At 35.9% G+C, this 12,930-nt stretch overlaps 1 protein-coding gene across 1 annotated transcript in view; it reads left to right on the forward strand.

Moving 5' to 3' along the window:
* The first annotated feature begins 452 nt into the window (after nt 1–452).
* LOC130576860 (E3 ubiquitin-protein ligase listerin-like) overlaps nt 453–12,930 on the forward strand; it is a 22,686-nt gene continuing 10,208 nt past the window's right edge. Inside the window, 12 exon segments of the mRNA XM_057371817.1 lie at nt 453–1,262; nt 1,746–1,787; nt 2,947–3,139; nt 5,139–5,378; nt 6,355–6,508; nt 6,760–6,910; nt 7,619–7,820; nt 8,726–8,885; nt 9,053–9,157; nt 9,417–9,559; nt 11,368–11,503; nt 12,592–12,736. Of these exon segments, the coding sequence (XP_057227800.1) occupies nt 453–1,262; nt 1,746–1,787; nt 2,947–3,139; nt 5,139–5,378; nt 6,355–6,508; nt 6,760–6,910; nt 7,619–7,820; nt 8,726–8,885; nt 9,053–9,157; nt 9,417–9,559; nt 11,368–11,503; nt 12,592–12,736 (2,481 nt within the window).

The following is a 12,930-nucleotide window of genomic DNA, read 5'->3' on the forward strand; positions in this document are numbered from 1 at the left end:
CTCTTGAGCACTCCCAGAGGTGGTGACTCCACCACCTCCCTGGGCAACTTATTCCAGTGCCTGACCACTCTTTCTGTGATGTTTTTTTCTAAAACCTAATCTGAATTTCCTCTGGTCCAATATAGGGCCGTTCCTTCTCATGCTTTCCCTTGAGACATGGCAGAAAAGACACACTCCTGCCTCCATTCAGGCAGTTGTGCAGAGCAATATGTAACTAAAGTAGTGGTACTGAATTTAGCATTTTTATTTCTTCCTATGAAGTCATCCTTTTTACTGTGCAATTTAAATTATATTTAAGGGGGAAAAAAGTGACTCCCATCCTGTATATTTTTATTAAGTGTTCAAACATGAGTAATTTTCTTGCAGATTTGTTTCTGGAATGTTTTTCAGAATGATATAATTTTTTGGCTTTATAAAGACTAAAGTTTTTTTAATTGGACGGTTGTTCTTTAATGTTTCTTTTTTTGTCTTTATAGCTAATTCCTTTTATCAATACTGTGCTTAAGGAGCCTAAGTTACAAAGTGGACCATTATTTTATCAAATAGCAGAAATGCTGAATTCTTGGGAAGCTAAAGCAGAGTGCTCCAGTCATGACGGCACAGATGAAGTTTTCCAGAAACTCTTGTCAGAATTTTGGGACCATCTTTTAAAAATGTGTATACTTCATGTTGATAGGTTGGATGCTGATGAGAAATCACTGTTTGCCATATCTGGTATGCTAGAAATTCTTCAGAATCCAAAGACAGCTACAAAACCAAACAACAGAAAATCTCTAAAAATCAGATTTGCAGATGAGGATGAATCTGAAAGGAACACAGAGAATCAAAAGCTCATGGAAGTGAGAACTGGTGACTCTGAAATTCAGGCTCACTTGCAGCAAACTTCACATCTAAGGAAAGAACCTCTAGAGAACTTGGTCTGCAACCTTGCTGAGCTGAGCATTGTCTATGTCAATGAACAGAAGTCAGAACAGCATTTGAAATTCCTCTCTGCCCTGCTCAACTCATTTTCCTCAAACAGAGTTTTCCAAGTACTTTTGGAGCAGGGAAATGATGAAAGTTCTGCTCAAGCTGAATCCCAAAATGAAATGAAAGCTCATAACCAAAGTCCATCTGTACAGTTTCTGTATATGAATTTAATAACTTGGCTGAAAGAAGACTGGAGGAAAGACACCCATTTCTTGGTTGATATTTTATACAGTGTACTTCATTGTTGCAACAGTAATGATGAAAGAAAAGTAATTCTTGATGATTTAGCAAAGGTATGAGTTGTCCATTATGTTGTTAATTTTTATCAGTCATTACTGTTTCTATGGGCTGTGTCATTAATAATCTTACTTTGGTACTGTCAAGAACAAGATACTCTGCATTAGTTTGGGTAAGATCAGCATAAGGAAGGTAGTTTTAGGAAAGCTTGACATGATAGTGTTGGGGTGAAAAGTTCTGTCCCTTTATATATAGTATAATTCATTTTAAAAAAAATAACATCAGAATTTCTCTGCTCTTGCTTCTTTATACAGTCTACTTTTATAGTAGTCATTGGTAGCCTTTCTTATAAATATAGTCTTTATTGATTTGTGTGCTAGAGAAAGATTTGGAAGACAAAAATGATAAAATCAATAACTTTGATAGTGAATTTTATCATCTTCTACATATCCCCTGCATAACAGATAAAATCGTGTTATTGCTTTCTAGTCAGCAAATATTTTGTTAAATATTAGGGAATTTTTTTTTTTTGTTTTCAGATGGATCTGAAATGGATTATTTTTCTCCAGATAATTCAAAAGGTATCTATTAAGATTTTTTTTTTGTTCTTGTTATGCATACTTTTAAATACTGTGCTGATATTAACTTTGAGACTCACATATAATTTCCATAGTTTGAAAATCTTAGAATAATAGTTTCAGAGTAGTGTTTGTTTTAAATACATTTAAATTCAGAGACAATTTTAAAACTGAAATGATGATGCCAAAACAAAATAATCCTTGTTCCTTCTATTTTTGGTCAGTTTGCATTTTGAGCCAGTGGGATTCCTGATTTGTTGATCATCCCTTTGGAGCTAGAGAGGATGGAGCTGGGGATTAGACCAGTAATTTAAATGATTATTTATATCATCATCCTTTCAAGGTGCTTACCTTGAAAGAAAGGGTAGTATTCCATTTTTTCACACTGAATTTTGAGAAACGGACATTTAAGTGATTGCGTGGGATGAAATAGGAAGTGTATGACAAATTTTTTGACAAGACCTCATAGCACTTGACTTACAATCCAGTGCATAGATCACAGGATCTTGCCTCACGTATGCTGTGTATTTTAGGAATACTCAGTTTTTATGAATTTGTAACTTTTATCACCAAAACAATGTTTTTATTTGTGACCCTCCATTTCTTCTTGAAGAAATTTAGGTGCTATAAACAGATTTTATTTCAGCCAACTTGGTCATCCAAAAGTTATTTTTCTGATTCCAGTGTAGGAATTCCCTGGGCTCTATATTTGGAAGAGAAAGGTAAAGGAAGCATTTTCAGGAGGTGACGTGTTTCACTCTACAGTGGAGAACTGACCCAGCCATAAGCTGCTGTCTCTGACAAAAAGAAAGTTGGGTGTGTTGTTTCAGACGTAAACAACTAAAGATTATTTGTGGCAGGTGATATAATTCTCGGTCCGTGTGTGCAAGTTTGACATTAATCTTTTGCTTAGTAGTAAAAGTTAAAATTAATATCAGGCTGTCCAGAGAAGCTGTGGCTGCCCCATCCCTRGAAGTGTTCAAGGCTAGGTTGGATGGGGCTTGGAGAAACGTGGTCTAGTGGAAGGTGTCCCTGCCCATGGCAGGGTAGTTGGTACTTAAATTGGAACTTGGAAGATGACCTTAATAGTATCTTCCAATGTTAATCATTCTATGATAATATACCCTGAAAAGATTCTTGTAATATTTTTGTCGTGATCCAGGCATGCTCAAGCACAGCAAAACTTTCCTTAATCTCTGACTGGCTGAAGGGAGACACGCTTGGAGAAAGACTGGTGATGCTGGCAGATGATCTGTGTCACCTGGGTTTGAAGCCTAGAGCAGCCTCATCAGAATCAGCCTCTTCAGAAAGGTGGACCCTCCTGAGCTTGGTGTTGTCGCAGCATGTTAAAAATGGTGAGCATTCCTCACCATTCCAGTGCTCCTTGGAGTTCGTGAAGTGCGCATGCTACACTTACGCTTTGCGTAAGGTTGAAAGGAATTTGGCATCTTCCAGAACACTTCATGCAGAGCATTTAGGCTTTCTTCTCATAGATTTTTGTTGATAGTTGTTTTTTGTTGGAGCTTTTGTTTCTTTGTTTTGGTCTTTTTTTTTATATTTGAGCCAATTTACTACATCGAGTTTGATTTTGTAAACACAAAGTTGCACCAGCAACTGCCATTTTTTTGGTCCACATTGATAAATAAAGGCAGTGTTTAAAGAGAAGATTCAGATTTACAAGTTTGGAAAATTTGAGGAAAATTTAAGTGAGCTTGATGTATTAGCTGATGTTCTGTAAAATAATTCAAATTTTTAAACCACACCTTCTGAAATTTACCTTAAAAACTAGAATACCAACTCAGTGGTTATGAACCCATGTATGTTTTAGTAATGCCTCGTTACAGGACCTCTAAACTGTTTTGAGCCATTTCCGTTTAGTTTCATGTCTTTAAAAAACTGCATGTATGCTCTTAAGCTGTATATGTAATCTGGGTTTTTTTTTTGTTTGTTTTTTTTATTAACAGCATCCTATTTAATTTATTTCTTGAATTTTTATTATCTAATATTGGCTTCCAGGGCAGTTCAACTTTCTTCATGTTTTCCATGTAAACTCAGCATTTGCTTTGATCCCTGAGGTGACATATTTCAGTGTCATTGGATGCTGTGCACCTTTGTGGTGCTTTCAAGTTTCAGAGATGCACACAGGCAGCTCACTGTAGTGGATGTTCTTAAATGGGGCACCCTGAATGTTTCCTAAGAATGTTTTTTCTGTTATTGGCACTTTTGATGTAAAGCATTAGGAAAACCTGTTTCCTCTCTCCACAGAAAGTTCAGCAAATGTGCTCGTGATCTAGGGCTGATTGTTCAGTGACTTTGCTTTTTGGCTCTAGAGCTGAAGGCACTCTGCACTCATTTTCTGCTGGGTGCGGGGTGAGCTGTTTTTAATCCATTTTGGATGAAGCCTAAGAGATTTTCAGGAGCTATGGTGGTTCTTGATTTAGTGATTTAGGCCAAAATAGATTATGTGAACTTTCAAAAAGATTTTTTTAATGAGACCCTATGTTTCTCAGGGTAAATTGTCATGGAGGAAATGGAAGAACCTTTCATGAATCGGTAGCCTATGATGATAGGAATTAAAGAAGAAAAAATAAAAATACTGAAAAAAAGATAATGGTTTCTGATAAATTATTCATTCATAGTAATCAGAACTGAAACTTCACAGACTCATAGGAGTGTGTTGCGAATGCTGAATGCTTAACTGATACAAAAGATAGCAAAGAATCCAAAGCCAGTTAGGGGTGGGTTTGTGCCAAAGAGCCATAAAATTATAATTTGTATAGGAAAAGCAAATAGGAAGAAATTTTTCATTGCTTCTTTCAACGGAAGAACCTGAGTTGCTAACAGATGTTTAGATAGCAGTCTTGAGAGAAAAGTACACTTTTTCATGCAGATTATAATTAAATAAGAAAACTCATTGTCACAGGATACTATGGAGTTTGAGGCTAAATGAAATTGACCTGCTTGAATCCTGTAAAAAAGGAACTAAGCATGTTCATGGAAGATTGATCTGCTTGGGTTAATTACATGCAATGGTCTGGTGTAAATTTGGGCTTGCAGTTTTGGGTTGCCAGAAGTTAGGAAGGCATGAAAGGTCTGCATCTGCACTTATTTATATACATTTCTCAAAGCTGCTTCAGCTGGTTTAGAGGAAGGGTACTTGGCAGTGTGAAACTTCAGCTGGTGTCTGTGAAATAAGAAAGTTTAGGTATCCATTAGACTGAAACTGTTTTGCATGTCATTTTGCATTCAAAATTAGTAAATATTGAACAAATTGGTCAATATTAATATGATGTCTTTGCATGATCATGTTTGTCAAGTAATCAAAGCATACTGTCTTTTTCCTCTGCCCAACAGAATCCTTGATTGGTGAAACTTTTGTTGAAAGGATTATTGATAAACTTCAGGCAGCCCTGTCTAAAGCAAAGGATCTTTCTGAAGCTGGAAATACTGAACCATCAGTATCTTTCATCTGTGATGTGGCCTCGAGCTTTTTCAGCTCAGTGAAAGGGTGTTTACTGATGCCATCCTCAGAAGACCTGCTCCTTACCATCTTCCAGCTGTGTGCTCAGAGGCAGGATGCAACACACCTGACAGGTAATCTGGAAAAAGAACTTCAACCAAGCTTTTTCATACGTGATGATTATATSTGAAAACTTCCTTTCCRTGAAACAGATTCARGTGTGTGATASAGYTCACATACATTGAACACTTGCAGCTGTAGCTGATATGAAAATTTGTGCTTTAATTTACAGTGCCTGTAGTTACTACTAAGCATCAAGTCCTATACATCTTTACAAGGATTTTGAAGCTTTTTTGATGTTAGTATCAGMTAACTTTGAGGCTGTGGTATTACACAGTTTTTGGAGTGTTACCAAAGTTATTTAAAGTCTATGGAATATATCAAATGAACATTTTTTTTTTCATTTTGCAATCTGGGAAGTCTACGAAGAAGTATGTGCAATCACTTCATTACAGATACATGTATTTATTCTGAAACCAGTTATACTGGCTATGTTGTCTAGACAAATTGTGTATCCATACCTGTCTCTACCAGTGTCTCATGTTCAGACTGAGATTCTGATTTATATTCTTTGAATGCATAATTTGAGAGTGATAAATTGGAACATGTGTTTACTGACATCAATAGAAATAAATACCATGCTTCAGTGTTGTCATAGAGGTGAAGTAGGACAGGACTAGCTTGGAAACCACTGCTGCTTTACAAATGACCATTGATGTTGCGATATTCAGTATTTTGGTAGAAAGGTCTGTGGTTTTGAAGACTGTGTGGACATATGGTTGCAGAAAACAGGAACATCACTCATTCTCCGTTAAATCTTACTCTGTGTGTCAGAGTTAATTTTAAATTGCTCTGCAATGAGAGTATGTGTTCTTGATAGTTTTTGCATGTAACCACATAGAAAAGAGATTTGCTTTCCTACTCTAGGACTTTTAGACATGTGATAGTTGCTGTATGCTGTAGGTTGTAATTAGAGTTTACCTGTTTATGATGGTTTTGCTTTGTCCATCTGTTGTTCTTTTGTTTTCTTTTTTCTTTTCCCTATAATAGATTTACTCATATGCAAATTAAAACACACTTGGGTGTCTGGTGTAAATTCGCTTGTACATCAGCTTCAGAGCACTCAGAAGCAGAGCACCTTTTTGCTTAAAGCTGCACTGTGGGTGAAGAACCAAGTTCAGTCTTCCTCTTTGGATGTTAAAAGGTAATTGGGATATGATGTGTCTGTTCCATAATAGGTTGCTTTCCAAAAGAAACCAGGATCAGTGCTGTACTAGTCTTTATTTAATTGACATCTGTATTACTGACTTTTCGGCCTGTTGGAGGCTGTGGGTAAAGTAGAACTTAAACCACCTCTGGTACAGCGTGCATGGAGCATTGTATCAATGGAAAATATGCAGGTGGCTCTTAATGGACAGTGCCAAACTTGTTTGCAGTGTTTTTGCCTTTTCTCAGTCTTCAGGTTTTGATCTCTGCAGTCAGTGATTTGTTGTTGACACTCATGGAAGCTGAAGGACAGTCTGGGTATCTTGTGAGAACTTATGTGGAGCATGTCACACCAAACAAAACTGAGTGGGGGAAATTGCACGAGTCTCTGTGCTCTGAGGTATGGAAATGATAATGGATTGCACAGGGTGGTCAATCTTTCCTCAAGCCTCTGTCCCCTAGGGTGGTAAACATTCTTTTGACATGGCACTGCACTTATGAATACCATATGTTTGTGAAGAGGTTTTTTCAGCCTCTGTCCATGAAGAGGATGAAACCTCTATGTTTATGGACCCATCCAGTACTAGTGGAAAAAATCAAAATCCCTGAAATTACCATTTTCTTCATGGAACACAGCAACTAGCTTTGCACTTCAGGAATTTTACCTGACAGTATATATTGTGAAGATGTTCTTATGTCTAAGTGAATTCTTCAAAAAGATTAATGTTGTGAAAGACACCAATATCTGCAGAGGAACATGATGTGCTGACTATCAACAAAATGCTGGTGTACACAGAATAGAGAGTGGCAAAGAACATAAATTAATTTCCTTTCCAGCCACTAATCTTCAGAAACCCCAGAATTTCTTGTAAAATACATGGGGTTCTAAAGAAATATATTTGTTTCCAGCAATACAGTTCCAAATTATGCTGTGCAATTAGTTTTTTCATGTACTGGAGTGGGTTATCCTCACCATTGTGCTTTTGATGTCAGTGTGTGATTTTTGTTCTTAATAATTCTGAGTTTTCAGGGTTAAACATCATAACTCTTCTATGCATCATTGAAATGCTCATTATTTGCTCATACTCTTTTTATGTGTGTATTACAGTGGATGCACAAGCCCCTTTTGGAAGGAAGGCTTAGTATGAATTGTGAACCTCTGGGATCAAGTGTCAAGCTGTGTGGCACAACTAAACTTCCAGGCCATCTGTGTACTTCAGCTGCATTAAGTAAAATGATACTACTTGAACTGGAAAATAGTGTAGTCCATGGAAATGATGATGTTGAAAGAAAGAAAATTGATAATATAAGTAAGTTACAATGGTAAAATTTAATAGAATTTCATTTTATAGTGGTTGTAACCTGCACTGAGCGTTAGAAATGCATAGTTAAAATTTGGCATACAGGTAGGAGAAATTATCCTTGAATCTTTTGTTGCTGTTTTTTCTTTTTGTTCAGGTCTCCTTTAAAAGTGTGCACAAGTGTAATGTTTGTATTCCTGGGAATATAAATTTCCTCTTTTGCTTATATATGTCCTATCTCAACAGAACTTTGAATTGGGAAAAGTGTGATTTTTCAGTGAACTTCAAATTTATTTATTGCCAAAACACACAGTGCATTGGCATGAGTGGGCAATAAGAACTGTATCCCTGCCTTGAATGTTCAGCCATAGTGTAAAGATAGTTTGAGACAACCATTTTTCTTAATTTGACGAGGTAGAATCTGGTTTTTTTTTTTTTTTTTTTTTTTAGAATGCTCAAATTAAATGCAGCATTTCCAAATTACCAAAATCTATCTCCAAAAGTTTCACCATGATGAGAAGTGTAATTGTTTAGTTGCATCTTTGTAAGCTAATGAAGGAAGGACATGCTAGCTCTTGTCACCAAATTTGCTTGGTTTTCTTCTGGACTTAAATATTGATTGCCTTATCTGCAAAAAAAAGGGGGAGAASAGAGAGGAGTCATGTCATGCTTWATTTGCTTTAAAATTGGCTATCTAGAATAGATTACTGTAGTGGTTTTTTTCTTGTATGTTATCATACAATGTCAAATTCCCAGTTCATGGTCGGAAGCACCTGAGACTGTGTGTAAAAATAATACCTTTAATGTATTAAAAACATACAAAAAAACCCTAACATAGCTTGACCTGAAATTTCTTGCTTTTGCATTGGATATTTTCAGCAGACACTTTTAAATAACAGCTTTTGGTTCATTAGTTGCAGAACTGTTRTACTCATTACAATGGATTGAAGAAYTKGASAATCCTCCTTRTCTGCTTCTGGAATATCTTCATATGTTGGAAGAGATGCACATCACATATGAGAAGTTCAGTACTCTGAGTAGTACAGCTAGCCTGCAGCAAACTTTATTTGACAGGTATGTGTGAACAAGTGAAACAGCTCTTAGCTCTGTCTTCACAGTTTGTATTGTATAAAGTACCACTATTTTCATCTGTGTATTGATTCAAAATGCATCCAAAGTGCTTTTGTAGTGAGCCCTGAGCACCTGTATATATTAACCAGGGTCTCTCTTCTTCTTTGAAGATCAGAGGAACATGGAAGACTCTGGTCCTTAACCATGGCCAAAGTGATCCGTGCTGAGAGTGCTGTATCCTGGGAAAGGAAAGAGCTTTTCAAGACAACAGAAGGGTATCTTAATATTGCTGCCTATAAACTTGCAGTTTGTTGTGAATGTTGAYAGTGTGAAATGATCTTCATTCTGMCMAATGRCAACTGAAAGCTGAAAATGAAGTGATACTCGTGTATGGCATGTAAAAGTTGAACTTGGTTTAGCATGAGGGATTAGTTGTGTCAGAGGATATGACATCGTTATGAACCAACTGATATTTTGTTTACAAGTTGAGTTTTTGTGTTCATTTCATTCTTGATGTTTTGCTTCTATGAATAGGTTCCTTCCATTAACAGAGGGCAGATTGCATACACTCCAGTGTTTATCACCTGTCTTAATTGAGGAAGAAAAGAGAGAACTTGTCTTCCATTGTGTGGCCAAACTTATGACATGCACACAGACCGAGCTTTCCAGCACTGATGGTGAGTATGTTCTTACCTCAGTCTAGTTCATTAGAATGTAAGAACATTATTTTGTAATAATGTTTGCTTTCAGATAAAACATATTCACTGTAATATTGCTTTTCCTAGAAAGAAATGTTTTCTTAGTTTGCCTGTTTCTTCTAGACTGTTTGGCATAGTAGTTTTCTGCCTCTTTCAGAAAGTACAAACTCTACTGCGAGGTACAAAATTAGAACTAAAAGATTTAGGCTGATATTATTAAAAAAAATTTTGATGTTGCTGCACTTCTAGTTGGATCTGTCTTATATAAGCACATCCATAAATATAAAAGTTTTCAGTGCACCATTTAGGCTTTATAGAGTACACAAAAATATTACTGTTGTTAGCTGGCGATAATTGTCTTTAGATGCTTTGCCAAGAACTCTTTCACAATTTGTATATAATTTTTGAGTAGCTCCTCCAATGCCAACTCAAAACTCCACGATGTTAACTGTCTGCAGCTGTGGAAGATTACTTAAGAGGTGATTAAGATGTGTTATAATATTGCTTTGAATATAACTTCTTAATTTGGGTCTCTATTTTCACAAGCTTGATGCTTTTCAAGAAAATTGTTTGAAAATGCTCACTCTTAGTCCTTCTACCTGTATTACTTAGATTTCATTTAAGAGGAAAAGTCCTTTCTGGTTTTGTCCCTTACTGCATTTGTGCGTTCTTGCACACACTCACTGATCAGTCTATATAAAAATTGAAATGTAGGTTTTGTATTTTTTAACAAAACTGTGCTGACTTAAATTGAAAAAAACCTTATCTTTGGTCACTTTAACTGTGGACATCGGTCCCTTGGCAGTGTTTTCAGGATTTCAGATGAGCTCTTCAAGTGGATGTTCTTCAGGTGTGGAAATTGTCAGTGTTAGTGTCATACAGCAATTGAGAGGAATCTTAAGAATCTTTCTACTGTGGTAGTTTCCTACTCTTTCAATTTAGTTGAGCCTTCCTGGCTTTCTCAGAGAACCAGTGAGGCAAACAAATGTGTCTGTGAGACTTTAAACAGAAGACAATGGAAGTATCCTCACTCCTCCCCCGCTGTGGAGGGTTTTTATTTGTAATCAGCATTTCCTTTCTACTAATTATCAGTTTTCTAGGAATTCCTGAGCAGAACATATATATTCAAATTCACATTAAGTGGGACACAGGTTATAGGCTTATCACTCCAATGGTCTCTTTCTTTTCCGATTGAGAAAATGGTGCTAAAGTTGTCTTAAGTGAAGCAGGAGTTGGTTTGGTTGGTTTGCTATGCTGTGTAATACTTTACGTTATTTCTTTGTCCTGGTGCTTGTAGGAAATGTTCCCTTTCTCCAAGAAAGCTAGATGAATGTAGTTCTTAAAAATGGAAAACAGTATTAATGCAACAATAATACTTCACTATGGAAATAAAAAATAACATTCCAACTAGAACTCCAATTAACATTCCAAAAATATTAGAATTCACAACTTTCCAATTGCAATGCCTTAGTTACCTGTCCAAATTACTACTTAGCATACTATATTTTTAGTAGCACAAAGATTTCAATCTTAGCTGGTATTTTTCCTTTTTGCTAATTTTATCAATTATCAATCTTAGAGGAGGTGCATTTTTTAAAAGATGTTTGTGTTGGATATAATATTTTTATTGAACAATGACATCTGTGGATTAAGTGTTAAAAGAAGAAAGCTTAGGTGTTAGCCAAACAGTCTTATGAGATTGAAGTTAAATTCTATTGACGCACATTCTAGTATTTGCTTTGTCTTGATAGTTAAGGCTATTGAGTATATTTTTCATTGTGTTATAGGAGCATTTGGGTGTCTTTCCATTTTGAACTCCTGCCTGAAGGACAGGAGTATTGATTGTGATCATCTATTACCTGCAATACTGAAAATCATAATATCTTGGAAAAACGATAATGAGGACAGCTTTCTCTTTAGCTGGTGGGTGCAACTTTGAGATGTTTTGACTTTTTTTTTTAATTTCTAAAACAAGAGTTTAAAAAAACAGACTAGTTATTAGTTCAAATAAAATCAATCTGTACAGCTGCTATCTACTGTTCTAATATTACGTATTTAAGCTTTTGTAGAACACTTGGTCTAATATATCTTTAATAACTCATACTGCGGAAAATTACCTGGATGATTGAAGACTGGGAAACTAATGAGCTTTTAGAATGCTTTTGAAAGATGTCAGATGTTTTGAAATGAATTCAGAACTGACCAACTTTTATAGGTATTGCTGGAATTCAGTTCCAAGTTCTGTTGCTTATTTTGACAGCAGGAGGAAACTTGCATACCAGACTTAGGCATCTGTCTTTTAAAATTCTGGTCCCAAAAAATTGGAAAGCTTACAACAAGGAGTACACTGAGATTTATTTGTCTTTGCTATAGTGAGAAAAATCCATACAACAAAGTGTCAAAATGATCATAAAACTGTGGAATGGTCTGGGTTGGAAGGTACCTTAAAACTCATTCAATTCCACCTCCTGCATGGGCAGGGACACCTTCCACTAGAACAAGTTGCTCCAAGCCTCATCCAACCTGGCCTTGAACACTTCTAGGAATGGAGCAGCCACAATTTCTCTGGATAACCTGTGCCAGGGCCTCACCTCCCTCACAGGGAAGAATTTCTTCCTAATAGTCTAAACCTATAATAGTCTAAATCTATAACCAATATTTGGACACTCGAGGGCTAATATTTTTTCTTGAGTTTGTACTTTAAAATGAGTTCGTACTTTAAAATCTTGCATTGATTGAATTAAAATTGCTAAATTTTATAGTTTATGTAAGTATTTTACTTGAATAAATATGTAAATTGTACAAATTTATGAATCTAATTTAGGAATCTCATTTAGCTTTGGCAGCTAATGTAGCACTCTTACCTTTGAAAGATAGAGTATCAAAAGCACATTGCACAGAGTGTGGTAGTGCCTGACAAATTTGTCCTCTGAGGAGGAATAAAGGCAAGAATACTAACAGTCATGTCTACAACATGAAACTATATAAGCTTTCTGGTAATTTTGTTACAGCAATCTGAAAGAAACAAGTGCTCAGTTGCTTGGTTTCAACATTGAGATGATGCGTTACCTTCCCTTGTTGCTGAAATATTCCACAGCTCCTTTGGCTGATGAYGAGTGGGACTTTTTGATGTGCTCCATGCTGGCTTGGTTAGAGGTAATATGGAAGCATCTTCACTTTYGATGTACTTACCTTTTTGATTATTTGCTGCATATGCTGTGATCCCAGCATACCAAATACTTGACAAAATGTATAAAAAAATTGCACAAAATCCTGTTTTATGTTGGACTTCGGACAAAGGTCAAATGTGTTTTAAAAGCACAAGCAATAATACTCTTCTGATTCTTTTT

Source organism: Malurus melanocephalus, unplaced genomic scaffold, assembly GCF_030028575.1.
Source record: "Malurus melanocephalus ecotype Western Australia unplaced genomic scaffold, MMel_1.1 scaffold_159, whole genome shotgun sequence".
NCBI lineage: Eukaryota > Metazoa > Chordata > Aves > Passeriformes > Maluridae > Malurus > Malurus melanocephalus.